The sequence below is a fragment of the Zootoca vivipara genome, chromosome 5 (assembly GCF_963506605.1).
Source record: "Zootoca vivipara chromosome 5, rZooViv1.1, whole genome shotgun sequence".
Classification (NCBI taxonomy): domain Eukaryota; kingdom Metazoa; phylum Chordata; class Lepidosauria; order Squamata; family Lacertidae; genus Zootoca; species Zootoca vivipara.
In genome coordinates this window covers 84,901,930-84,928,052 of record NC_083280.1, presented here as the reverse complement: position 1 = coordinate 84,928,052, position 26,123 = coordinate 84,901,930, and the positions used below count along the sequence as shown (strand labels likewise).

The following is a 26,123-nucleotide window of genomic DNA, read 5'->3' as shown; positions in this document are numbered from 1 at the left end:
ATGTAATAGTCATTGTGGGGAGGATTTCTCTCCCTGAAGGTACACCCATCTGAAGATACCCTGGAAAAGATTGAAGATTCCAGGACGGAGGCAGAACGGGACTCCATACAACACCCAGGGTCAATGATGAGATGCAGTTCCTCCTGCTAATTCTATGTACTGGTGGTGAGCTTTAGAAGCCCTGCACTGGGTTATCGTAAAAAGAAACCTACAATGAGAAACTTGAGTTACGCATGTTTATGTAAAGTCAGCATTGGCCAATGAGAAGGTAAAGATCAAGGTAAAGGGACCCCTGGACAGTTAAGTCCAGTCAAAGGCGGCTATGGGGTTGCGGCGCTCATCTCGCTTTCAGGCCGAGGGAGCTGGCGTTTGTCCACAGGCAGCTTTCTGGGTCATGTGACCAGCATGACTAAACCGCTTCTAGCGCAACGGAAGACCGTGACGGAAACTGAGCGCACGGAAACGCTGTTTACCTTCTTGCCACAGCGGTACGTATTTATCTACTTGCACTGGTATGCTTTCAAACTGCTAGGTTGGCAGGAGCTGGGACAGAGCCATGGAAGCTCACCCCATCCTGTGGATTTGAACCACCGACCTTCTGATCGGCAAGCCCAAGAGGCTCCATGGTTTAGATCACAGCGCCACCCACATCCCTACAACGAGATGGTTGAGTTATGCATGTTTATGTAAAGTCAGCATTGGCCAACGAGAAGAGAGGTGGTTAATCAACTTTAAAAATTCTCAGCTTGGTTGATAGCCCAATAACTTTTTATGTAGGATTTGAGAGACGGGAATAACTTCCTGCTTTTTTCAAAACTAGCCTTGCTTCTGCAGCTTCAACTTCAGCCAGACAGGGAGAAATTAATCAAGCAACGCTATCCACGCCACCTACTATCACTACCCTAGGAAAAGTTTCACCTGCTCCAGTTCTGCATGCAAAGCTGCCGTCACAACCCCACATGCCACTCCTCCTCCTTTCCTGGAGATCTAGTATGGGGAAGCCCATCCCTGAGCAAGAAAGGCCAATTAAGCAAAGCATCCTTAAGTAGCCTTAAGCCCCTTGCTAAATGCGGCAAGATTAAAGGGAACAGCGGCAGCTTTGGGCCCACGCAGCTGGCAACCGAGTGCCTCTCGCATCTCGAAGGCCGCTCCTCCTCCCGCTATCTCCCTCTTACCTCCTGTAGCCTTCAAGGCATTGTGGATGAAATTCGCAGCATCCTGGAAGAAGATGCTGATATCAAACGAGGTGTCATCAAACGCCTGCACCCCGTAGTACTCGATTGGCAGGTCTCTGTAATATCGAGCGCCCGTGTTGATGTTGTACGGCCCGTCTGCTGCGTTGAGGATGTGGGTGATGCCGAGGCTCTGCAGAATGGCTTTGCTTCGAGCTGCCCATCTGTTAAAAGATGATAAAGGGTCGCTGCGGCTGCGGCTGCTCCTGCTCCATGTTGACATGGGCTTATTTAAGAGGCCTCTTGAGCCTCAAGGAAGCAAGAAGCAATGAGCACCTGCGTCTCATCTCCATAACTAATACCCCTCCTTTTTGGTCCCTGCTCTAATTCCTAACACATTCCCTGTTTGCCAGACCATGGCTCCTTACAACCTGCTCTGTCAGGCAGTATCAGTTATACGGCTTCCCTCCCTTGCCATGCAGTTGGAGGAATAATTTCTGTTCTCCCTCTTTCTTTTGGACTACAGGTCTCTCTGTGTTACATTCACAATTCAAAGTGTTGGTGCTGACCTTTAAAGCCCTAAATGGCCTCGACCCAGTATACCTGAAGGAGCGTCTCCACCCCCATCGTTCAGCCCGGACACTGAGGTCCAGTGCCGAGGGTCTTCTGGCGGTTCTCTCACTGTGAGATGTGAGGTTACAGGGAACCAGGCAGAGGGCCTTCTCGGTAGTGGCGCCTGTCTTGCGGAACGCCCTCCCATCAGATGTCAAGGAAATAAACAACCATCTGACTTTTAGAAGACATCTGAAGGCAGCCCTGTTTAGGGAAGTTTTAAATGTTTGATGTTTTATCACTTTAAATAATAATAATAATGATAATAATAATTAATATTCTGTTGAGAGCTGCCCAAAGTGACTGGGGAAACCTAGCCAGACGGGTGGGGTATAAATATATTATTATTATTATTATTATTATTATTATTATTATTATTATTACATTGCCCTTACTCGCCTCACACCCTCCAACATGTCTCCAATGAAAATAGGAGAGTCCTAAGGAAAAGCAAGACGTTCCGGGATCATATCAGAAACTGGGGTGGCTTCTATAAATCCGGGACTGTCCCTGGAAAATAGGGACACTTGGAAGGGGTACTTTCCCTTTTCACCCAAGGCTGCCCCACACAGGAAGTAAGGCATAGGCCTTTTAGTTGTACTTAGGTTGATCTGTGTTTTTCCCTTTTCAAATGAGCATTTAAATGTTATGTCGGTTTTAATTTGACCATATTTCTGATAGAAGAAGAAGAGAAGAGTTTGGATTTGATATCCCACTTTATCACTACCCGAAGGAGTCTCAAAGCAACTAACATTCTCCATTCCCTTCCTCCCCCACAACAAACACTCTGTGAGGTGAGTGAGGCTGAGAGGCTTCAGAGAAGTGTGACTAGCCCAATGTTACCCAGCAGCTGCATGTGGAGGAGCAGGGAGGCGAACCCGGTTCACCAGATTACCAGTCTACTGCTCTTAACCACTACACCACACTGGCTCTCAGAGTTCGTTTACAGAACCAGTTTATACTAGTCTATTTTGTGGAATTTGGATGTTAAGATCCCAATTTGTTTGCTGCTATTTTGTAGGATTTTTAAGCTTCTGCTCTCCTTCTGACTGGTAACAAGATGCAATCCTTCAGTTTCCTTACCCGTCTCCAAGGTAGAGGTTTGGCCACACTTGATCCACATGGTTGTCGGAACTTCCTCTGCTCCAAACTAGCCGCTGCAATTCAGAAAGTGCTGGTGTTTCATAACGGCTTCGACTTTCAGAGTTTCCAGCATGGCTCATACCTGCTTTTGTGCTTTCATGAGCTTCAGGTGTAACCAAAATGGCCTTTGGGAAATGAGAGAGAGGTGGGGGGTTAAAAAAATTGATTTTTGTTTGGAGGTTCTAGCAGGGGAGCTCAGGTATCATATACCCTTGACCGAAGAACGGTACACTCCTTCTATCTGGGATGGTCGTCCTCTTCCACCGAGCGCGCAGCTTCGGGAGGGACGCACATGGAGCGGTTTCTTATTTTTTCTTTTTTGCCTTTTTTTCTTTTTCTTATATTACATGCTTTTTATATCTATTTGTATTTGTTATAAAACCAATAAAATATACTTTTTTAAAAAATTGATTTTTAAGGGGGGCAATTTGGAAGTTTGTTTATACCAAGTTAATGGCATTTTAGGCTTCCTCCACATGAATAGGAACCTGTCTTCAAGGACAGTCCCATGTAGAGTGTATTCCAGTAGTCCAAGCAGGAAGACAGCATGAACAACTGAGGTCGGGCAACCTGGTCCAGAAATGGCTGTGGTTGGTGAACTAGCCTATTTTATAATCATAATCATAATATATTCAAAAGCTCCAATATAGCTTTGTCCACTGCCATAATTATCACAGAATGATCACCCCAATCCTCAATCCCATTTCACTGCCATGTTGGCTCGCTGAATATCCTCAATAGGAACCCAACTGGCGTAAGTTGGCCATGAAGCACTCCTAGCTACAGAAAAGTGAAAATTTTGAATCCAGGTGTGCTCCTAAATTATGAGCTGGATTCTTCGAGCGGAGCATAACCTCTCTCAGAGTAGGATGTGCACCTAAATTCTCAGACACATGAACCACCCAGTCGCAACACTTCTGCCCTATCTGGGTTCAGTGTCCGTTTATTGAGCCCTCAATTCATTCCATCACTGCCCCAAGGCACTTGTTCAACACCTTCACAGCCTCTTCTGTTTCCAGTGGAATGGAGAGTTGGCATTGCGTATCGACAGCATACTGATGACACCATGCTTCAAATCCCCAGATGGCAGCTCCCAACAGTTTAATAGGAAACAGAGCGGACCTTTTTGGGACCCCACAGCCCAAAAGCCGCGAGCCAAGCAACGACCCCCTGGGAGTGACGATGCAGGTAGGAGCAGAACCGTTTTAATAAGCACCACCAGCTACCAGTTCCCCCATTTGCTCCAGAGGAACACCATGGTCAATGGTGTGTCTTCAGGAGAGGTCAAGAAGAATAAAGAAGATCACACACACCCCTGTCTCTCTCCCGATAGAGATCATCAATCAGGGAGACCAAGGCCACTACTGGGCCTGAAACCAGGCTGGAAGAGACCTAGATCCCTCTCCAAGCATACCTGCAACTGACTTTCTACAACCTTGTCCATGAAAACAATATTAGAGACTGGATGGTAGTTTCCCAGAATCTCTAGATCCAGAGAGGACCTCTTTGAGAGGGAGTATACCACTGCCTCCTCCAAGGTGTTGGGCATAATGCCCTCCTGCAGTTGTGGAGAGTTTTTACCATTGTACCTCTTTGTGACTGAATATTCTGTCGTCTTGTTGCAAGTTCCTTGGACTCTCTTCTGGGCTCCCTTGTGTTTGCTGTGAGTAATGTATTCCCGGCCTTCCTCCTCCTCCTTGCTCCGTTTCTTTTCTTAGTCGCTGATATCCAACACGGGGATAAACAGCGTGTCTCCTCTGCGAGCTTGTGGATTAAGTTGCTGATACTCTGTTATTTTAAGTGCTTGCGGTTTTAAGCCTCACTTCAAGCAGTGCGGGCCGCTTTGCATCCTGTAATTGGAGGAGAACGAGGGAAAGAATACCTTCTGGGTAACTGCAGGAGTTTTCAGGGTGAGATTACACCAGCTGCAGGCGACTAAAGATTATGAAAATTCAACCTGGGATGAGGCTTGTGGCAGAGGTGCTCCCCAGGGCTTCCTATCCATTGACAGAGCAGGATTGGGCCAGCCTCTCAGCATCCTATCGTTGAGTTAGCAAAAGAATTTCGGCAAGTATTTCATTGCATTGCAGAAGGTTAAAAGATGGCTCCTTGCAAAATGGCCTTCTGCACTGCTACTAAAACACAAAGGCTATTATTAACAGCACTGCCGTGGTGGGCAGAAAAAGTGGATCGCTGACACCAGATTACCTTTTGCAGTATGATTTGTGTGTGTGTGTGTTTGTGTGTTTTGTTTCAAGCATGCGTGCCTACCAAATGTTGTGATCCACCCATAACAGATAGGATGCCGGTGGCGCTGTGGTCTAAGCAACTGACCTTTTGGGCTTGCCGATTAAAAGGTTGGCAATTCGAATCCCTGCAACGGGGTGAGCTCCCGTTGCTCAGTCCCAGCTCCTGCCAACCTAGCAGTTCAAAAGCACGCCAGCGCAAGTAGATAAATAGGTACCACTGCGGCAGGAAGGTAAACAGCATTTCTGTGCACCCTGGTGTCCGTCACGGTGTCCCGCTATGTCAGAAGCAGTTTAGTCATGCTGGCCACATGACCCGGAAAGCTGTCTGTGGACAAATGCCGGCTCCCTTGGCCTGAAAGTGAGACAAGCGCCGCAACCCCATAGTCGCCTTTGACTGGACTTAACCGTCCAGGGCTCCTTTACTCTCTTTTTTTTAACTTAACTGGTACCCATGGGGAAAGGTGTCACTCGAGCGAGCTTCAAGGAAGCAGTTTGCCAGTCTGGTCTTCCTAAGTGTCACCCACTGTCTGAAGAGTGTGAATCTTTAACAAGCTAACGCCTGGTCTGCAGTGATAGATTTTTCCGCCTGCATGCGGCCATGCCCACCCATGTTCTCATGGCAAGTTACTTATGATTGAGCAAAGTGAAGTCGAACTACTTAGCCTGGACTCATTGAAAGCATATGGTAAGGGTACTTATCAGAAGGTAAATTAGGCCAATAAAAATATCCTCATGCCACCAAAGAGGGGCTGAGGCAGAGAGAGGGGGGCTTGCCTAAATATCACCTAATTGACTAGAGATTTAAACCAGGTCCCCCAGTCCACACTCTTAAAGGAGACAGACTTACTGCGTCACACGCTGTGCTGTTCGAGACCATCTCAAATTTGACGGCCTCTTCTCTCTGCCCCCTCCTCTCCATCCCATAAGGCTTTGCCAGTGCCCTGTCATTGTCTAAAAATATTTCATTTTACAAGGCAGCCGTGGAGAATGCTAGAGATTGCATTTTGGCCACTAGATGTTGCTCTGCGACCACATAAGAAATGAGAGGAAGCAATAACCGAAATGGCTGCTCTCGCTTATGACGATAATTCCCCAATTTCAACACTGATAGCATGGCCTTCCTTGTTCGGTGTCCCTGTTCATGGTTAATATGTGGGTAAGATCAACAGAGCTCTGAAAATTAGAATTACTTTACCCGACTAAAGACAGAATTCTGTGGGTCCTGGTTATAATAGTAGATTCTTGAACTTTCATTTGCTGTGAAGCCCACTGGATTCGTAGATTTAATTGGACCACTATAAAGCTTCTAGATTTACTGTTTTAACCGTATGGACTAAATTAATTTTACCAGATTTTTTTCAAAGAATCCGGGAACACTTTTTTAAAAAAGAGAGAAAAAAAGTTATTAAAAAAAGTTTTTGGTTGTTTTTTTTTTTGAAGAAGTAATATCTTCTCTTCTGTGGTCTCCTCTATTGCGCGACCTTCCTCTGGGCCCCAGCCTGCTCTCTTGGAGTGCTAGCCGCCGTGGAGTAGGCACGGGTCGGACCTGGGCTCGGCCACATGTCCTTGCCCTCCCGGTGCTCTCCTACCTCTCTTCCTCAGTGGCGGTTGCAACGCGGCAAGGTCGGGGCTCCCCTCTCTTTCCTCCTTCCTCTTTCTCTCTCTTCCTTCTCCTTCTCCTCTCCTCCTCCCTGCATCAGCTCCAGGGTTTTCCTGGCCCTGGAGCACTGCTGGGCAGTCAGCCAGGTGGCCAGGCACTCTCACTCCCAGCTTGATTTGAGTTGTGGGAGGGGTCAGCGGTTCCCCCAGTTGAGACGCCGGGCGTTCCCGGTTCCCCCTCGGCAGTGGCGGTGGCAGCAGCAGTCTCAGCAGCCTGGAGCCAGCCTGGTAGCTCAGTTGGCTCTGGCTGGCTTCAGCAGCTGCTCGTGCCGTGGCGCCAGCCATTTTGCCTTGTGCCGTTGAACCAATCACGAAACGTTCATTCCCTACTAATAAATCTACAACACTTAAAATATAAATCCGGGGACATTAAATGAAAACCGGGGACATTCCGGGGACAGTTTTGTCCGGGGACAGATTTGTAAATCTGGGGACTGTTCCCAGGAAACGGGGACGTCTGGTAACCATAGACTAAATGAAATATGACTTCAGTTTATTTTTTCTGTATCTCTCTCTGTGTGTGTTTCCTATCCTTAACATGGGCATACCCAGCGAGGGGTGGGGGGCAGCTGCCCCCCCCCAGAAGCAAATGAAAAAAAAAATTACCAAATTTTACGGACCATAACCCGCACTTTTTCCCTCCAAAACCTGAAGGGGGAAAGTCGCAGCCAGTGACAGGAACGTGGGAGGGGGGAGGAGCAGCCTGAGCTGGGGGCGGGGCGGGCGGGAGCTCCATCCTTCCTTCTACCCTTCCTTCCCCTCTTTCTTTCTTCCTTTTTCTCTCTCTCTCCCTCCCTCCCTCCCTCCCTCCCTTCTCTCTCTCTCTCTCTCCCCTTCCTTCCTTCCTTCTCTCTCTCTCTCTCTCACCCACCCCTTCCTTCTTTCTTTCCTTCCTTCCTTCCTTCTCTCTCTTCCCTCCCTCCCCTCCTTCCTTCCCTCTCTCTTCCCCTCTCTTGCCCCCCCTAGTTTTGATCCTGGGTACGCCCCTGATCCTTAACACTATATAATGTCATGAATTTAGGGTGTTAAGATGGGTGCCAGATCCACTCTAACCCCCTGCTATTTCCTAGACTTTACTCTTTCCTTTGCTCCTTTGCTGCACCCTATGTGTGCTGAATGACTACATCCCCACCCATGTCCCCCTAAAGGTGACTAATGGCAGGCACTGCAAATGACTCAGACGGCCGAACATACTGGAAACTGGTGTATCGCGTTTGCTTGGAGGCCACCACAGAGCTGGCAAATACATGGGTGTGGTGGAGGGAGAGAGAGCATGGCTTGGGTGGTGTGGCAGGGAAATTGTGAGCAGTTCATGGGCAGAGAAAGCATGACTCAGACACAGAATTGGCAGGCAGCTTTAAAAGCCCATGGGTTCTCATCATTACTGTTTGTTCATTCGCTTTTCTCTCTTTTTTTAGTGCAATGCTATTTTGATCAAATGGATTGGTTTTTAAACTTTTTAATCAATGAAAAGGCCTTATTAAGAAAGCAGGACTTTGACGTTGTGTTTTTATATATATATATAAAAAAGACAAGTATTTTCAAAAGAGCAGGCAAGAGATGTCACTGCAGCAAAGTCATTTGCCCTTATCTTCTTGCAAATCTTTTAAGAGTTCTCTAGTGCTTGTAAAAGAAAAATAAACAGGTTGGTGGTGTTTTTTTAAAAAAAGAGTTCTTTGAGCAGTGCCCGCTAGGGTTGTAGGGCAGGGGTGATCTGGCAGACATTGTCAAAACCCTTTTTAGATGATAAAGTCTCCCAGAACTAGAAAAGTCCAGTTCATGGCAACAACAATAGCCTCAAAGACATATGTCGATTTGCTATTTTGCTCATAATGGGACTTGTCTGTTGCTTTTATTGTTCTGTGATTATTATTATACGGTATTTTAATGTTTCATCGATGTTAACCAGCCGGAGAACACTGTTTCTGGGTGTCCTATAAACGCTGCTTAATAAATATTAAAGCTGTTAATATAGTTTCCCAGCCTGAAAAAATCCAATGTGTATCTGAAGAAGTGTGCATGCACATGAAAGTTCATACCAATGACAAACTTAGTTGGTCTCTAAGGTGCTACTGGAAGGAATTTTTTTATTTTGAAAAAATCCAGGCAGGGAAAAGTCTCTGGCAGACAAGACGAAGCATCTCACCATAGCGTCTGGAGCTTTGATGAATGTTAAACGATCCTTTAGCCTTGAAAGAAAAGAGGTTAACTTCTCCCTAGGCAATGGCTATTCACGCCGTTAGTAAAAGGAGGATGCCGGGGTACTACTAATTCTGTAGTGGTTTTGAATTGTTCCAGCTGCTATGGGCCACAGTGATACAGAGCAGAGATATTTATAATGCCAACCATCAGTTGTGGCGTGCATCTGACTGCACTGTGCAACAGCCTGCGGATATTTTAAAAAATCCAAAGACTTACAGCCAAATCCAGTGGGAAGTTCTTTGGAGCAAAGCCTACAGGAATGAATTGGAGCTGTGTTTGATCAATAGGGTTTACTGCGAAGAACTTTCTGCCACCGCGCTTTAGGCTCCTTTCTCCTGCAGACCAGAAGTCCCTATCCAAAATTCGCCATCACACATTCTCTGTCAGGCTTCAGGGAATCGGCTTCCTCCACCCGTGGCAGTAGATAAGCAGAACAAAGGAAAAGGAGTCTTCTTACCAGTTAGAAACTTTAATAATCACAGCGAGAGAACAAAGAACGCATCTCCTAGAATGGTGGTGCTCCCAATTAAGGATACCACCCTCTTATATCCCTATTAATCTATGTCACTTCTACATCTTGTAATCTGTGCTTTGTGTGCTTTCTGTTCTGCCACTCTCTGAGCTCTTCTTGACCTTGGGGAGAGTGGAATGACTTCCAGAAACAGGGAATCTGTAAACTCTCCCCCCCCCCCGTGTTTCTTCTCCCTACCTGTTCCCCATCCAGTATTTCCCAGCTTCTGCCTTTTGAACTATGCCCCTCTGCAAACCACTGTTCCAAATCTATACTGTCCTCTTGCTCCTGGGAAGATCCAGGGGCAGGGGGAGGTTCCCACCATTCCTCCTCAGTGCAGCCCTCCTCAGCACGGTCCCTGACATTCCCTTGTCTTGATCCAGAAGGATTTCCCTTTCGATGCGCCAGAAAAGGAAGGGATCCAAAGCAGCCATTTCTTCCCAGGAGATATGTTCCTGGAGCAACTGGGACAGGGGACAGTGCCAGGCACAGTGAAACCAGGCAGGTAATGTGCCTTGGATGAAGACTTTCCTGTCCACTCTTGTGTGTGTTTGCAGCAAGTGCAAATGCAACTTGAAATGCAGTAGGGGGAAAGGAACCTGCGGCCTTTTAAGCCAGGAATGTGTGCCTATCCTTTTGTGGCACAGCGCAGGCTGCACAACACCCACAGCTCTGTCATCTTAGTGATGCTACCTGAGGTGGCCACCTCACTACCTCATGGAAAGACCAGGCCTGTATTTCCCCAGAAATCCATCCACCCTTGGTATTTAACACCAGTCAGATCAAATAAACAAGGACTATTCGGTGTTATGTTGGAGGGGATGCCAGGAAACTGGGAATTATGTTCACGTGGTGGGGGTGTAAATACAGTATGCACAATTTCTTTTTATTTATTTTTTGCAAAAAGTGTTTAAGGAGATAACAGAAATCACTGGGTTAAGGCTGACCGAAAGTCCAGAGGTAGCCTTGTTATCAATTTATGATGGGGTGGAAGGTACGCAGGCTGTGAATACCTTGCTCACAAATTTACTGACAGCTGCACAAATTGCTATAGTTAGGAAGTGGAAGGGGCAAGGAGAATATAAAATGGAAGAATGGTTTAAAGAGGTGTGGGATATTGCTATTAATGATAAATTAACATGTGCCATTAAGGTAAGACGGGGAATATGCAGGAGAAATGATTTTGAGGAGATATGGAAGGTGTTTGTAGAATTTGTACTGTTAAAATGGAAAGGGGGTAAAACCATCGCAAGAGGTGTTGAAATTTTGGGAGGTTGGATAGTTACAATGGAATGGTCTTGGTGGTGGGGTGCACATTTTTACTCTTATTTATTTATGATTATTATGATTATTTTATCCCTTTAAAAGATAAACCCACCCCCAGTAACACATTACAATTTTGAGATTTAAATGCATTCCCATTCTTTAAAGGTAAAGGTAAAAGGACCCCTAACTGTTAGGTCCAGTCGTGGACGACTCTGGGGTTGCGGCGCTCATCTCGCTTTACTGGCCAAGGGAGCCGGCATACAGTTTCCAAATCATGTGGTTAGCATGACTAAGCCGCTTCTGGTGAACCAGAGCAGCACACGGAAACTCTGTTTACCTTCCCACCAGAGTGGTACCTATTTATCTACTTGCACTTTGACGTGCTTTCGAACTGCTAGGTTGGCAGGAGCAGGGACTGAGCTACGGGAGCTCACTCCGCCGCAGGGATTCGAACTGCCGACCTTCTGATCGACAAGCCCTAGGCTCTGTGGTTTAACCCACAGCGCCACCCACATCCTCACAGCACCACCCACATCCGTTCTTTAGATAACTATTATTTCAGCGCAAAGGGCTTTCCAGCAATAATGGCTAGGATTCAAAAAGCTCCTTACTTGTACAATCTTATATATATCTATCTAAATATAATGATTTATCTTTGCAGAGTTGTTGTAAGCCAGGATTAGTGAGATGCTACGTATATGTGAGCGTTCTCAAAAATCTGAAAGCACTTTGAAAGCTGCCTGTGACATGCTCTATGGGGGCACTGTGGCCCCTTCTCAATCTTACAAGCTTCAAATTCAATCATCCTTAAAGAGATCCAGAAAATTCAAGCGCCTAACCAGCATCTAGATGTTCTAGATGTCAAGGTCCGCTCCCAAACTAAGCATTTGAAATTCCTGGGAAGATAAATAACACAGCCTCAAGTTTAATTGCTGAGATTGGCAGCGGAAACCAAGCTCTCTGTCAGGTGTCGTCACTTTGCCGTTTTGCTTTCTTCTTCACGTTACAGAAGCTGACACAGCCTGATCTTGTACCGTAGCTCCAGATCTAAGTCTTGCAGCTGTTTCAGGAACCCTCGGTTCGGGGAGATGGCTCGATTCTGCAGGACCTTTCCGACGGCGTCAGCCAGAGAGAAGTTCTGACAGATCATGAGGTAAGCCAGAACCAGGGCTGCTGATCTGCTTCTGCCTAGAATGCAGTGGACCAAGATCTTTCCTGGAACGGAGATGAAATGATTTAAGAATAGAGCAAATGGGAATTCCTTTGAGCTCTTTCAGGCTACCAGAGGGAGTTGCAGTAGGGGATTTTGGGGGTTCCTGATTTGTATTAAAGCAATCCAAAGAGTTAAGTGGCTCTTAAGCTCACTGGGTGACCTAGGGCCAGTCATTCACTTTGTCTTTCAGTGTGACCTACCTCAAAATGGTTGCTTGTCTGCCCTGGACACTAGCAACCCATGCTACGATGCTGCTAATACCTAAAACGTCAGTGTAGCGGTTCCATCAGGGCAGCTACTCACCATTTGATTATAATTTTTTATTTGTTTTCTATTACAGTCCAATAATAGCCTCATTATAACAATGCCAAATTATAATACAATTACAAATACCAATCATTCAAATACCAAATTATATAATTTAGGTGTATTAAATTTCAATTCCATTCCGGTCAAAATAATAATCCCTTCTACAACAACTGCAATATTAATAACTTCTATTCGTGTTGACACATTTGATGATTCATAAAACTACAAGTGAGACACTCAAACTATATCCTTGTTCTTCCTGTGTGTGGCAATTATTCTGTCCGTGGTGTTTCTTCCTGTCCTTGTAAAATGTTCTGTCTATCTTTTCCCTGTTGTTGCTGTTCTCCATCATGCCTTAGGCGGAGCTAATAGCCCCTTGTTGTTTCAGAAACTTCTCCATTGCTCCATCCCGAGGCACTCACCGTTTGGTACACTTAGGGCTTTGGTGATGAATTCGGAGGCAGGGCGGAAATGTACGCCGAGGTCAAAGTCTGGGGAGTCTTCTGCTGCTATTCCGTAGTAATGGAACTCTGTTCCATAGAACGCTTGGCTACCTTTGCTTCCCCAGGCAGCATGTGCTGCATTCAATATGTGAGTAATACCCCGTTTCCTTAGCTCTTCCTTGTTGTGTGCCGCTGTGCTGCCAGGAAACAGATATGAAAGTGGGGAGGTTAACAAATGAATCCTATGTCCTTATTTATTTATTACATTCATATACCACCTTTGGACGCGGGTGGCGCTGTGGTCTAAACCACAGAGCCTAGGGCTTGCCGATCAGAAAGTTGGCAGTTCGAATCCCCGCAACGGGGTGAGCTCCCGTTGCTCGGTCCCTGAAGGTAAACGGCGTTTCCGTGCGCTGCTCTGGTTCGCCAGAAGCAGCTTAGTCATGCTGGCCACATGACCCGGAAGCTGTACGCCGGCTCCCTCGGCCAGTAAAGCGAGATGAGCGCCACAACCCCAGAGTCATCTGCGACTGGACCTAACGGTCAGGGGTCCCTTTACCTTTATACCAACCTTTATCTTCCAAGCATCTCAAGGTGACTTACAGGGTTCTCCTCCTCCCCGATTCACCCTCACAACAACCCTGTGAGGTAGGTTAAGCTAAGAGATGGTGACTGCCCCAAGGTCACCCAGTGGTCTACATGGCTGAGTGGGGATTTGAACCCTGATCTCCCAGGTCCAACACTCTAACCATCACAAGAAGAATGACAACTTACACTGATGGAATATGCGCAGCTTGCGGATCTAACATATGGAATAAGAGAACAAGAAGAACATATGTTTAGAGAAGATTGGGAAATGTTTATTGAATATATGGGGGGAATTGTGTCTATTTGAAAACTCTGCCAGCATTATGATAAATTCAACAGTGTAAATAAGTTTTGATGGATGTCATAATGGAATACTGAATGGTTTACGGTAGTTTATGTAAAATATGCAAGGATTTGTGTTGTGCAAAATGAAGCTCGGAAAGAGAGGAAGGGAAGTCATTGATATTTTAAGGTTGTTTAAGTGAATATTCTAAAATGTAAAACAGAAATTTAACTATATATATATATATATATATATATATATATATATATATATATATGAACACACTCTATCCGTTATGCTTATCTTGTTGTTGTTTAGTCGTTTAGTCGTGTCCGACTCTTCGTGACCCCATGGACCATAGCACGCCAGGTATGCTTATCTTATCATGGTGCAAACAGTGACACAGGGCTTAGTTTCCGTTTTATGAAAAAGCGTTGGAGATTTATTTATTTATATTATTATTATTATTATTATTATTATTATTATTATTAACAAATATGTAAGAAGAGCATAGTGAGTGCATATGCATTCCTTTCAGCAGGCAACACAACTGCTAATCCCACTTCAAATTCCTAGAGAAATATCATTATCATTATTGCCACAGATCCCAGACCCAAAGCTGCAACTTCATTTTTCCTGAGGTTTGGTGGGCCAAGACTTTCCTGTGGCAGGACCTGTCCTGTGGAACTGCCTGCCAGTAGAGGCTTGGTAGGAATCATCCCTGCCTACTTTCAGGTATCTGTTTAGAAAATTGCTATTTAGATACGCCTCTGAAACATGAATTCCTTGCCCCAAACCAACATTTTTTTTAAAGTGCTTCTTTAAAAAAGATTTCCTGCCTCCGTCATACCCGGGCTGACCAATAGGGTCAGTCGAGAGGCGGGGCTTCCATTCTTTTAAACAAGCCGGAGGTGGGAACTCAGCCTTTCCGTCCCCGGGTGTCTCCTTTCTGGTGGTTAATTTCTCCCAGACTGTAACACACGGGTTACAGCCGGATATAGCCGGTTAGGTTCCAATGCCTAAGCCAATACCGCTCAACATCCGAAACCAATAAAGTTGTGGCCTTTTCACCCACTTAAATTCAATTCTCTGTGTCTTGCGTCTTATTTCCTGGGGGGGGGAGGGACATTGCCACACAATCAAGATTTGCAGGATTTTCCTGTAAAGGCTGATGCAATAGAGGGCACACTTTGAACCGATTATCTGGATAAACCTCCTCCAGTAGGGAGAATCACATTCGAAGGGCACAAATATCGCCATGTGTCATCATTAACGCAAGGCATTCTCTGTGTCCTGCCGTGAACTGCTGCCGAGCTGCACTTGGCACAGATGAAGGGCTTTCTGAGCCGAGGGCTGTGGATAATGTTTTCATATAGATGTAGTCATAATTTCATCTGGACGGGAAGGGCACACACACACACACACAGAAAGTCACCATCCTTCCTTTTGAAACAGATGTTGCATGTGAAATGTGCCAATTTTATACTAGGTCTACGTCTCCAGAATGAAGACAGGCTGCACTAACAGAATCGCTCCTTGGATTTGTAGTTTTATTTCCATAACGGGGAAGCTTCCTTTCATTCGTGGCTCCTTGAACATATGGATAGGGTATGGTCCTGATGTTACGACAATCCTGTGGATTGCGTAAGCTTCCCCTGGCAGGATCTCATCTGATACTTATTTCAAAATGATTTCCGCTGATCCGAAAGGGTTGCTGCTTTCAGCATCTCTTTCCGTCCTATTGATAATGTCAGGGAAAGTTTAAATAGAGTGTAGGCTAAGATCAAATTCCAGTAAGGCAGATCTGCCTAGAGTAGTATGAATCACCGAATCAGAAATCTACATTTCATAAATTAATACTGACGTATTCCAGTGGGGCAGTTTTGTTGCAATTTATGAGAGTCCTGCGGCATCTTAAAGCCTAATAAGATTTATTGTGACAGGAGCATTTGTAGTTTGAGGTTATTTTTTCAGATGCATGAAACGGTTGGTCTCTAAGTAGATAGCAGTTTCCCCCTTGTCCGATCCTTTCTAGACGTGGGTCGAGCAGTTTTGAAATTGTTCTGCTGATTTCCCCCGGAAAGCACACTTTTTACCGCTGAATTGGAACGAACGGCAATTCACGGAAAACACAATAGCTGTTTACATACCCTCCAACATTTCTCTGATGAAAATAGGGACATCCTAAGGAAATGCAGGACATTCCAGGATCAAATCAGAAACTGGGACAGATTCTGTAAATCCGGGGCTGTCCCTGGAAAATAGGTCCAATTCAGTGTTTGGTCCAATTCAGTTGTAAACCACAGGGAAGCACTGGGGCAAACAGAAGTGTGGGTGAGCCCATACACAAATTAGATTAAGATAAACAGCAAAAAAAATGCAGCAAGAAAAATCCTTAACAATGACAAAAGGCCAAGGAAAGATACAGGTAGTAGCAGATGAAAAATACATATGAATACGAGATCCAAAGAGAATAGGTGTGATTCTTCTGCAACTAGCAGCACCTGATTATAAATGAGTATAGCATTAATTTATATGCAGAATTCATCATGCGAAAGGCTGGACTAGATGAATCCCAAACTGGAATTAAGATTGCCGGAAGAAATATCAACAACCTCAGATATGCAGATGACACAACCTTGATGGCAGAAAGCGAGGAGGAATTAAAAAACCTTTTAATGAGGGTGAAAGAGGAGAGCGCAAAATATGGTCTGAAGCTCAACATCAAAAAACCCAAGATCATGGCCACTGGTCCCATAACCTCCTGGCAAATAGAAGGGGAATAAATGGAGGCAGTGAGAGATTTTACTTTCTTGGGTTCCATGATCACTGCAGATGGTGACAGCAGTCACGAAATTAAAAGACGCCTGCTTCTTGGGAGAAAAGCAATGACAAACCTAGACAGCATCTTAAAAAGCAGAGACATCACCTTGCCGACAAAGGTCCGTATAGTTAAAGCTATGGTTTTCCCAGTAGTGATGTATGGAAGTGAGAGCTGGACCATAAAGAAGGCTGATCGCCGAAGAATTGATGCTTTTGAATTATGGTGCTGGAGGAGACTCTTGAGATTCCCATGGACTGCAAAAAGATCAAACCTATCCATTCTGAAGGAAATCATTGAGTGCTCATTGGAAGGACAGATCCTGAAGCTGAGGCTCCATTACTTTGGCCACCTCATGAGAAGAAAAGACTTCCTGGAAAAGACCCTGATGTTGGGAAAGATGGAGGGCACAAGGAGAAGGGGACGACAGAGGATGAGATGGTTGGACAGTGTTCTCGAAGCTACCAACATGAGTTTGACCAAACTGCGGGAGGCAGTGCAAGACAGGAGTGCCTGGCGTGCTATGGTCCATGGGGTCACGAAGAGTCGGACACGACTAAACGACTAAACAACAACAACAATAGCAAAAATAGTATAAACTTCCTAAGGTGGAACAATTCCTCCAGATCTCTACCAAGTCTGAGTTCCTTTAGTTGCTAAACTAATGGAGTCTAGCTCGGTACCTTTTTGCTGGAAACTATTTTTTTTAAAAAAAGTTTTTTTTTAAGTAATATTTTCTATTCCCTAGGGTAGACTTCAGTGTGGTCAGATCTACTTAATTCTATTAACACTGGATTAGTTCAACACTAGCTTTTAAATGGTCAGATGAATTAAATTGTCTAGGAGCATGCAAAGGGAAAGGTTCGGTGACAAGGTATAACTCTTCTTTCCGATAAGAGGCTGAGGCGGCAAATATCGGAGGAACCTGGATGATTTATTTAGCAAGCTTGGAACATGTGGTCCTAATGAATTATTGCTGCTCACTTATTAGACGTTTTGACCAATAGAAAGCGCTGCATTGACATCTTAAATAGCACAGCTTCATACAAAATATGCTGTTAACAGCTAGTAACAGGAAGTGACCGACAATGGAGCCAAATGATGTGGCAGGATTCCTGCATTGCCGGGGGTTGGACTAGATGACCCTCGGGGTGGCTTCCAACTTCCAACGTTCTGCGATTCTATGGGACTGGGGCATAGGGAACTAATGCGCCATGACCACATGTGGTTATTGCTGTGGTTGAGTGACAAGGGAGCTCCTCTGTGGCGTCTGCAGCAGAGGTTTGAGTCCCAGGCGCTCCACCTTTTGGGGCCATAACAGTTCTCCCTTCCGCTGTTAGAGCTTGAAATATTGTCACCAGCTTCCCAGCTCTGTGTCCTGTCGAGTACTATGCTAGCTGATGGAGTGGGCGCTGGGTAGTATCGTTTAGCATTTTGCAATGCTGGATGGGGCTGTTGGGGGAGTGCTCTGATCATCCCAAAGTCATTTGCTCCTTGTATTTTGGCTCACCATGTGGATGCCTCTGGCCCTGATTGGTGACTCATCCTGGCTTCCCATCCTGGGTTGAGTGGGCGTCAGAAGAGACGGGCATGCAGCAGTGGCATTTCTGTGATAACGGCGAGTATAGGATTGCTCAACCCAGACAATTTGGTAGGGGATAATGTAACTTGGAGAACTTACAGTCACATGATGGAGTGTATCAAATTTGCAAGAACACGGAATTTTATTTTATTTTTATTTTATTTTTTTATTTTGCGGATGGCTTTAGTTACCCCACTTCAGATCGACTCTCTTGGACAGACTGCTGCACTGAAATATTAGTGAGAAATCTATCTGCACCAGAATTTAGAATTTAGAATGTGCCAGTTGCCATGATGGGACTGGATAGTGTTTGCTTATCAGAACCTCTGCCTTCAGCCATGTGACTTCTTGCAGATATCTAAACCATTTAACTCTCTAGCATCTTTCCTTGAAAACAGAGGCTCAGTCTAGTGGTTGCGTATCCCTTTCAAGAGCAAAGGTTGGGATCAGTTGAGCACATTATGCTATTTCCTACCTCAGGTTCAGATCTGATTTTTTTTTATGCATCAAAGGTTGAGAAGTGCATGCTAACTGTATAATTAATCCACCGTATCTTTGCCAATATAAAATGCAGATAATCACTCAAGAGGATTATACTTTCAAAATACAGAGCAGGATAAAACAACATGAGTTGTATTTGTAAATTGCATATGAAGAGAGCAGCGAATTCTTGATGCATAAACACATAACTAATCAATAGAATATTCAGACAAACAATCTGTAACCAGGCCCACAGCTAGGGTTCCTGAGAAACTCAACCTTCAATTTAGAAAGTCCATCACCGCTCATGTTTCTTGAAGACGTGCATTTTAAATTCACCAATATAAGGTTTCAGTAGCCACTGGAATTGCTGTACTCTGCTAGGCTACCTTGTCTACATTCCTTGCATCTTTCTCCACCTGTCTGCATATCACAACTTGTTCTCATCCAACTGTAAATTCTTATTTTTAATTTTAAAAAATCTGTATCTAACACAGGACATACTGGGCAGCCCAAATGCAGAGGGTGGGTTCCTTCACTAGAATTTAGATTTTTAATTTTAGCACATAATAAAATCGCTGGGATAGGACCATCTGTGCTGATCATTCATTCCTGCCGCAGTAATACACAGGTTTTTGTAATGTGCTTTCTGTTATGAAGGTTGTCAAGGAATTCCCATGCATGTTGAGCAACAGAGAAAAACAATGGAAACTCTTTTCAGACTTTAACTTCAGCGTGCACAGATCTGTCCTCCATTAGCAATGTGAATTCATTGGTTATAACATTACACTGCCGTACCTTCCTTTTACCCCACGCTCAAGCCACAGCTTCATTCTGGGTCACACTTACATGTTGCCTATATAAAGATTGGGCCACACTTCATCTATCTCATTTAATTCCACCCTGCAGCTGTCCATCACATGCTCCAACTCTTTGACGGAGGGTGCGGCGGATCTGCGGCTGATCATTTTGCAAAAGGAGGCGGTCGTCTTTGGAAATGGGTCGTCCGCTGCCATGCGATGATACACAGTCGTTGCAGAGCCCCAATGAGCTCCAGTTACCTTTCGACATTTGACAGGGAGAAGCAGGTGCGCCTCTTGAGAGACATTGTCCCCTTTTCGTCCCCTGCCCATTCCCATGCCTAACGTGGGAACAGCCTTTGCTGACACGACAGCACAAAATGCAATAAGCACGAGTGGAGATCAGCATCCTATTTTTCCTCCAAAAGGGAAAAATACTTGTTTTGAGTTGAATTTTATTATTATGTACTCCTCTGAAGATCGTTATGGAAGATAGTTGAATCATAGAGTTTGAAGGGTCCTGGAAAGTCATCTACACTGGGTACCTTGGTTCTCAAACTTACTCCGTTCCAGAAGTCCGTTCAAAGCGTTCCAAAACCAAGGCGCACTTTCCCATAGAAAGTAATGCAAAAGGGATTAATCCGTTCTAGACTTTTAAAATCAACTCCTAGAACAGCAGTTTAACATTAATTTCACTACCTAGCGAGACCATTGATCCATACATAAAATGAAAGCAATCATCAATGTACTGTACTATAAAATAGATAAGACAGTATTGTAGATGATAAAAATTAAAATTACATTTTTTCCCTTACCTGCACTGATGATAATCATTGTTTGGATTGCGGGGGGGGGGGGGCTTTTATCCATTTCCGCAGTCACGCAATCAAACAATCAGTAGCTGAACTGGGTTCCACACAGTCACAAAAACAAATTAACAGAAAAAGCCTCAAAAACAAAAGCACAAAATAAATAGCAAAAACAAAAGCCTGCTTGACTTCCGAAATCTTCAAAAACCATGGTGCAGCTTCTGATTGGTGCAGGTGCAACAGAAACAATAGCTGACAGCTGCATCGGACGTTTGGCTTCCGAAAAACGTTCGAAAACCAAAACTCTTGCTTCCAGATTTTCGCCATTTGAGAACCAAGGCGTTTGAGTACCAAGGCGTTTGGGAACCAAGGTACCACTGTAGTTCAATCCCATGCTAATGTAGGAAACCCATCGCTGCAGCATTCCTGATAAGTGGCAATCCAGCCTCTGCTTAAAAACCTCTAAAGAAGGGAAGTCCACTTCTTTCCCAGACAATCTTCCCCACTATTGAACTGCTTATTTGTAAGAAAGTCCTTCCTGATGGAGAAGAGGGGTTTATTGGTTTGCCAAGAGGTCGCTGTAGAGGTTGCTTTTGGTGGGTGGTGGGGGCTCGCCTTGCCTCATGGGCAGACCCTGCTAACACCCCTCGAAATAGCCATTTTTCTGAGAGCATGGCTACTATTAGAAAAAATACTACAATGAACATGTTTTAATAAAAACATTCCAGGACAGGGAGGCTTGGAAATAACTTGCGTTCCTAATCATCGGGGGTTTGTTTCTTTGTATGCTTGCTTATGCTTTATTTGCTGAGCTGAAGGTCCAAATTTCTCAGTTGCTTCAGAAACCCTTGGTTGGGGAAAATCCACCGACGTTCTTTCACTGCCTGAATGGCTTTAACCAAAGAGAAGCAATGGTAAATTATGAGATACGCCAGCACCAGCGAAGACGACCGGCTTATCCCCACTGCGCAGTGCACTAAGATTTTGCCTGAAAATGAAGTAGACCACATTTTTTTTATCATCTTAAAAGATGGCATTTTTAAACTAGAGAGAAGACAGAATTCAACTATTTCTGAAACAGGTACATTTAACTTTCTGCAGTTACAGTAATACTGGATAAATTTAGTCAATTCTGATATTATCTTCATTCGTGCCTAAATGTGGGGCCCTACAGTACATCGTTTGTGTCAAGTTAATGGAAATCTTCTTGGGCTTACTTCACAGTTTAGCTAAAATCAATGTTTGGCAGAAATTAATAATTGTTCAGATTTTCAGTATATATGCGTGTGTGTGGTGATCTTTTTCTTTAAAAATGTTTGGGGGTACTCTCATTTTGACTCAAGAAAAATCACCATTTTATAGTTCAAACTAGCTGGCCCGACCACACATTGCTGTGGCTCATTCCTGTGACTCCCCCCACTCTGTCCTGACCCATGACCTATTCTGCCCCTCCTCCTCTCACCCCCAGTTCATCGCTGTGACTGTCCCCACCCTGTCCCGACCCATGAGGCATCGTCCCCCCCTCCCCATCACATCCCTGTGACTGGTCCCAGTCCCCTCCCTGTACCCCCTCCCCCACCCTCAGCTCATCCCTGTGACTCCCCACTCCCCAGCCTGTATGTCAGGTATTGGGTGTGTGAGGTCTGGCTTGGGGCGGCGGCCGCCGCCGTTGGGCCTCGACTGCCTTGCGGGGTTGTTGTAGTGCCAGCGGAAACAAGGGGTGAGTTGAAATGGGGGTGGTTTGGCTCGGGTGGGTGCAGCGGCGGTGGGGTTCGGGCTGTCTCCTGCGGTCTGCCTTTGAGGGGTATTCGCGTTTTGGCGGTTATAGCATGTCTAGGGGTCATCATGATTTGGCCCTGCCCTCGGAGATGCAGCTTCTGAGGGGAGTTTTCCTAGCTGCAGTACCAGTGTAGCCGTCACTAGAGGGTGCTGTTTTGCAACATCTCCTGTGCTCCCAGCATGCACTTGAGGGTGATTTGTGAGTTCAGTAAACAGGGGTTTTTGAGGGTTTTATCTGACGGAGGTGTAACATCTGTCTTAGCAAACTTTATAAGATCCTTCAGATTCACATGGGATGTTGTGTCAAAATTTCACCTCAATAGGTCAAGCGGTTTTGGTGAAAAGTGGAGACATACCCACATGCCCTTTTTACATTTCTCTCTCTATATATATAGATTGGGAAAAATAAATACAGTAAATGGACAAAAGTACAAAGAACATGCATTACTCATGTTGAAGTACTGCCCCTCAATGAGGCCAAACTTTCATCAGTAAAACACCACACATCCACATTCCACACTGCTTCACACATTATGTAAATGCTCGCTCCTGCCTGAGACTCAGGAAACACAGGGAAAGGAAATTAAGCCGCCATCGGGGGTAGCAGCAGAACTGACGATTCACCATGCTAGAGAAGCAACCAAAATTTTAAATTTTTTTAGTTTCTTCTCCTGTGAGATTCACAAAATGTTTAGGGGTATGTGTGCGTCTCCCCAGAAAAAAGCACTGTGTGTATGTACAGGTATTTGTGTGTGCGTATGTTTAACAGTTTTCTTTGTTGGGTTCTGATGAATTTTCAGTGCTGGGATAAACTGCAGTTTTAAAATGTACTTAGGACAAGATCGAAAGAACAGTGAATCTAGTTGTTTTTGGCAACAAGGGTTCTTATATTGTTTTTTCTCAAGCAGTGATAAAACCTCACAGCTCTTTTGCAGTAAACAGTAAAGGACCCCTGGACGGTTAAGTCCAGTCATGGATGACTCTGGGGCTGCGCGCTCATCTCGTTCTATAGGCCGAGGGAGCCAGCGTTTGTCCACAGACAGCTTTCCAGGTCATGTGGCCAGCAGGATTAAACCACTTCTGGCGCAACAGGACACCATGATGAAAACCAGAGCACACAGAAATGCCATTTGCCTTCCTGCCACAGCGATACCTATTAATCTACTTGCACTGGCATGCTTTCCACCTGCTAGGTTGGCAGGAGCTGGGGCAGAGCAATGAGAGCTCACCCCATCGCGGGGATTCGAACTGCCGACCTTCTGATCGGCAAGCCCAGGAGGCTCAGTGGTTTAGACCACAGTGCCACCCATGTCCAGAAAAAAACACACACCAGTGACATAGGACAGAAGATTTAAACATGGGTGGTTTCCAATGTGTCATGGCAAAGTGACGTCAAGGTGATCAGGATCTCAAGTGTGGGAGGAGGGGCAGGTAATGACACACAGGCATTGGAGACACTTGAAACCTTCAATACATTATGGCTATGTACAAATAATAAGGAAATGTGAACCAGATGAGCATACATATGAGTAGAGAAATGGAAGCAGGAGGTAGGCAGAGAATTTAAGAAGCAAAGGATATCTGCCCGAAAACAAAGAGAAGGTCGGGGAAGAGGCAAAGGGCCAAAGGTGCTCAGTGATCACCACAAGGCGGCCATCAAGTAAATCCAAAAGCAATGAGAGAGCTGAAAATCTTCCCCTAATCTCCAGCTCTCCAGAAAGAAATGGCAGTGAAGTGCCAAACTGCCAACACAGCACAACATAATATGAACATTTGTGACGCATGTTGAATCCCTACCTCCTGGTGTGGTCAAGGCTTTGTGTATGAATTCTGCAGCAGGGTAAAAATATGGAGTCATATCAAAATCGGGAAGGTCAAAGGCTGGTACACCATAGTATTCGATCGTTGTGCCATAAAACTCGTGGGATCCTTGGGAAAATATTTTGCCGTGTGTAGCGTTTAAAACATGGCTGATGCCCATTTTCCACAAACCAAATCTGTTGTGAGCCATAACACTGAAGAAAAAGAATGAAACAGAAAGTGAGAGACAGACTAACAGGTAGGAGAAGAATCCCATTTTCCTTTCAGGCTTCTCCCTCTGATTTGTGGCTCAGATCCACTCATGGTATGGAGAAAATATCCCGTGTTAGGGAACAGAAAATTCAATTATGATGTAATGAATGAACATTCTGGAATAAGTCAATGGTCCATCTAGTCCAACATGCTGGCCACTTAGATGTCTCTGGGAAGCACGAAGCAGGATCTGAGCTCAACTTCATTCTCCCCTCCTGTGGTTTCCAGTAATTGGTATTCAGAATCATACTGCCTCAGACAGGGATGGGAGAACATAGCCATCAGGGTCAGCAGCCATTGATAGCCTTGTCCTCCATGAATTTGCCCAATTCTCTTTGAAAGCCATCCAAGGGTGTGGCTATCACTGCTATTTGTGGGAGCAGATCCCATAATTTAATGTCTTATATGAAGAAGTACTTTGTTTGTCCTGAATCTTCCATCATCTGGCTTCCTTAGATGTCCCTGAGTTTTAGGGTTAGGCACTAAATCCATTAAGTGCATCAATGGACTTGGGAGCCAGTGTGGTCTAGTGGTTAGAGGGTCAGGCTAGGACCTGGGAGACCAGGGTTCAAATCCCCACTCAGTCATGTAGCCTACTGGGTGAGTTTGGCCATTCACCAATTCTCAGCCTTAACCTGCCCCACTGGTTTATTGGGAGGATAAAATGGGGAGTGGGAAGTATTGTGTAGGCCATCTTGAGTCCCTTGGAAGAGAAGCAGGGTATAAATGTAATATTTAAATGAGACCCTAGTACAGAATCCCCTGAGCCAATTTCCCTTGAGACGGTAGGGCCTCCTACTCCCCAAGATCATAACAACGGACAACGCAGCCAACAGAGAATAGAAGCGAGATGGTGGCATGCTAGATTCCAGGCTGCAGGACAGTCCCTTTAAATTGCTATGGTCCCTGGGAAGCAGGTGGAGCCAGGAGGAGGTGGGCAGGTCCATGGACTAAAAAAAAGACCAAGGAATCTGTTGAAATAGCTGGTTTGCTCCCAGTGATCTTTCCATGTCTTTTGCCCTTGTTTGCCAGTTCATGGTTCCTGACCTTGGACAGAAACCCTGTCATCCCTGCCTGGATACCATCAGCCTGAGAATGCTCGCTGGGCTTGCTTATTCCCTAAACGTCTGTGGGCTCAGCCTCACCAGAACTGGACAGATCTATAAAGCCTGGAAATGAATAAACAAGTCTAGACATGGGTTTACGCTGGAGTTAGAGCGAGGCAATTGAAACGACCCAAACAGCCAGGGAAAGGCAATGAGAAGCTACAAGGGAGGACTGGGTCTCTCTAAAGCTTTTTTTCTATTTTAAAAAAATGTTTAGGAGTACTCTCATTTTCCTCCTCATATTGAAATACTGCTCCTCAATGAGGCCAAACTTAGATTCACAAAATGTTTAGGGGTATGCATACCCCCAGAAAAAAGCACTGCTCTAAAGGGTACGGAAGCCACACCGACTGAACTCTGTAGCCTTCAGCCATGTGTCTCTGCAACTGTGAGGGCTAGAAATGGCTTTTTAAAAGAAAAAATAAGATGATATATTCAAGAATCCAACATTTTGTTCCAGATTCTGTGTGGCATTCTGAATGCACAAAATAAAAAAGATAAACTGCTTCGGGCTCCTTAACAATTAATTGCAACACTGCCTTGCAAAAATCAGATAATATGTTAAGGTGCAATTTCCTCCAGTCACGTGTCAGAAAGCCCCGTTGGTTTAAATGCGGTACAGTCATGCATAACAAGGTACTAGACCCAACCAGATCACAGAATGACACATTCCTTGGAAGGAGCATTGACTTGGCCACAGTAGTTACGTTGGGGGAGCTCATCAGGACTGCCAAAAAAATGCTGAGCCGTTCCACGGACGTATACTTACAGATCTCCTAAGAAAAGGTTAGGCCATACTTCATCAGCATGGTTACAGGAAGGCCTTCCAGTATTCAGGAGCTGTTCTAGATCTTTAACAGTGGGGGTCTGAGCTGTGGATGTTCCAGAACACTCAGCGTCTTTGGGGAGTGAGACACACTCTTCAGCCATCCTTATTAAAGTAGCAACTGTTCCCTCTGAAACCTGAGAAAGTGGTCCAGGCTTGCTTGTTTAATGTGCTCTCTCAGCCTGTGCGCTTGTCAT

The 26,123-nt window shown here is 45.1% G+C and overlaps 3 protein-coding genes and 2 long non-coding RNA genes across 7 annotated transcripts in view; 2 read left to right on the top strand and 3 right to left on the bottom strand.

Annotated features, from left to right (window-relative positions):
* LOC118096634 (uncharacterized) overlaps window positions 1-1,181 on the top strand; it is an 11,690-nt gene extending 10,509 nt beyond the window's left edge. For both annotated transcript variants that reach the window (XR_009557640.1, XR_004693944.2), the window contains exon 4: window positions 40-1,181. This is a non-coding gene — a long non-coding RNA (uncharacterized LOC118096634). The remainder of the gene's footprint in view (window positions 1-39) is intronic.
* Window positions 1-6,071, bottom strand: part of LOC118096631 (dual specificity protein phosphatase 13B) — a 7,237-nt gene extending 1,166 nt beyond the window's left edge. The window contains exons 1-3 of one of the 2 annotated variants that reach the window (XM_060275033.1): window positions 6,024-6,071; window positions 2,868-3,052; window positions 1,176-1,396 (exon numbers count right to left, since the gene is read on the bottom strand). In XM_060275033.1, coding sequence (XP_060131016.1) covers window positions 1,176-1,396; window positions 2,868-3,052; window positions 6,024-6,053 — 436 coding nt within the window. In that variant the 5' untranslated portion in view covers window positions 6,054-6,071. Of the gene's footprint in view, window positions 1-1,175; window positions 1,397-2,867; window positions 3,053-4,508; window positions 4,616-6,023 lie in introns of those variants that run through there. The other variant, XM_060275034.1, reaches the window with a different exon arrangement.
* On the top strand, window positions 3,046-21,626 carry LOC118096633 (uncharacterized). Its single transcript, XR_009557641.1, has 6 exons — window positions 3,046-4,115; window positions 4,261-4,590; window positions 11,476-11,967; window positions 12,725-12,927; window positions 19,443-19,621; window positions 20,976-21,626. It is a non-coding gene; the product is annotated as an uncharacterized LOC118096633 (long non-coding RNA).
* Window positions 11,799-20,077, bottom strand: LOC118096632 (dual specificity protein phosphatase 13A). The gene is made up of 3 exons (XM_035138678.2): window positions 19,383-20,077; window positions 12,759-12,976; window positions 11,799-12,029 (listed from the first exon to the last, which is right to left on the bottom strand). Exons 1-3 carry the CDS (start codon window positions 19,670-19,672, stop codon window positions 11,818-11,820), a joined length of 720 nt encoding a protein of 239 aa, XP_034994569.2. The 5' UTR covers window positions 19,673-20,077; the 3' UTR covers window positions 11,799-11,817.
* LOC132592180 (dual specificity protein phosphatase 13A-like) lies at window positions 20,846-26,123 on the bottom strand. The gene is given in 3 exon segments (XM_060275035.1): window positions 20,846-21,130; window positions 23,719-23,936; window positions 25,870-26,123. Coding segments are annotated over 3 exon segments (660 nt in total). The 3' UTR covers window positions 20,846-20,942.

Coding starts and splice junctions, on each gene's coding strand:
- LOC118096632 (XM_035138678.2), bottom strand. CDS start 19,672: ATGGGAATGGGCAGGGGACGAAAAGGGGACAATGTCTCTCAAGAGGCG. Junction 12,977..19,382: donor AATCTTTATATAGGCAACAT/GTAAGTGTGACC, acceptor GTTTCCTGGCAG/CACAGCGGCACACAACAAGG. Junction 12,030..12,758: donor AGCCCTAAGTGTACCAAACG/GTGAGTGCCTCG, acceptor TCTCCGTTCCAG/GAAAGATCTTGGTCCACTGC.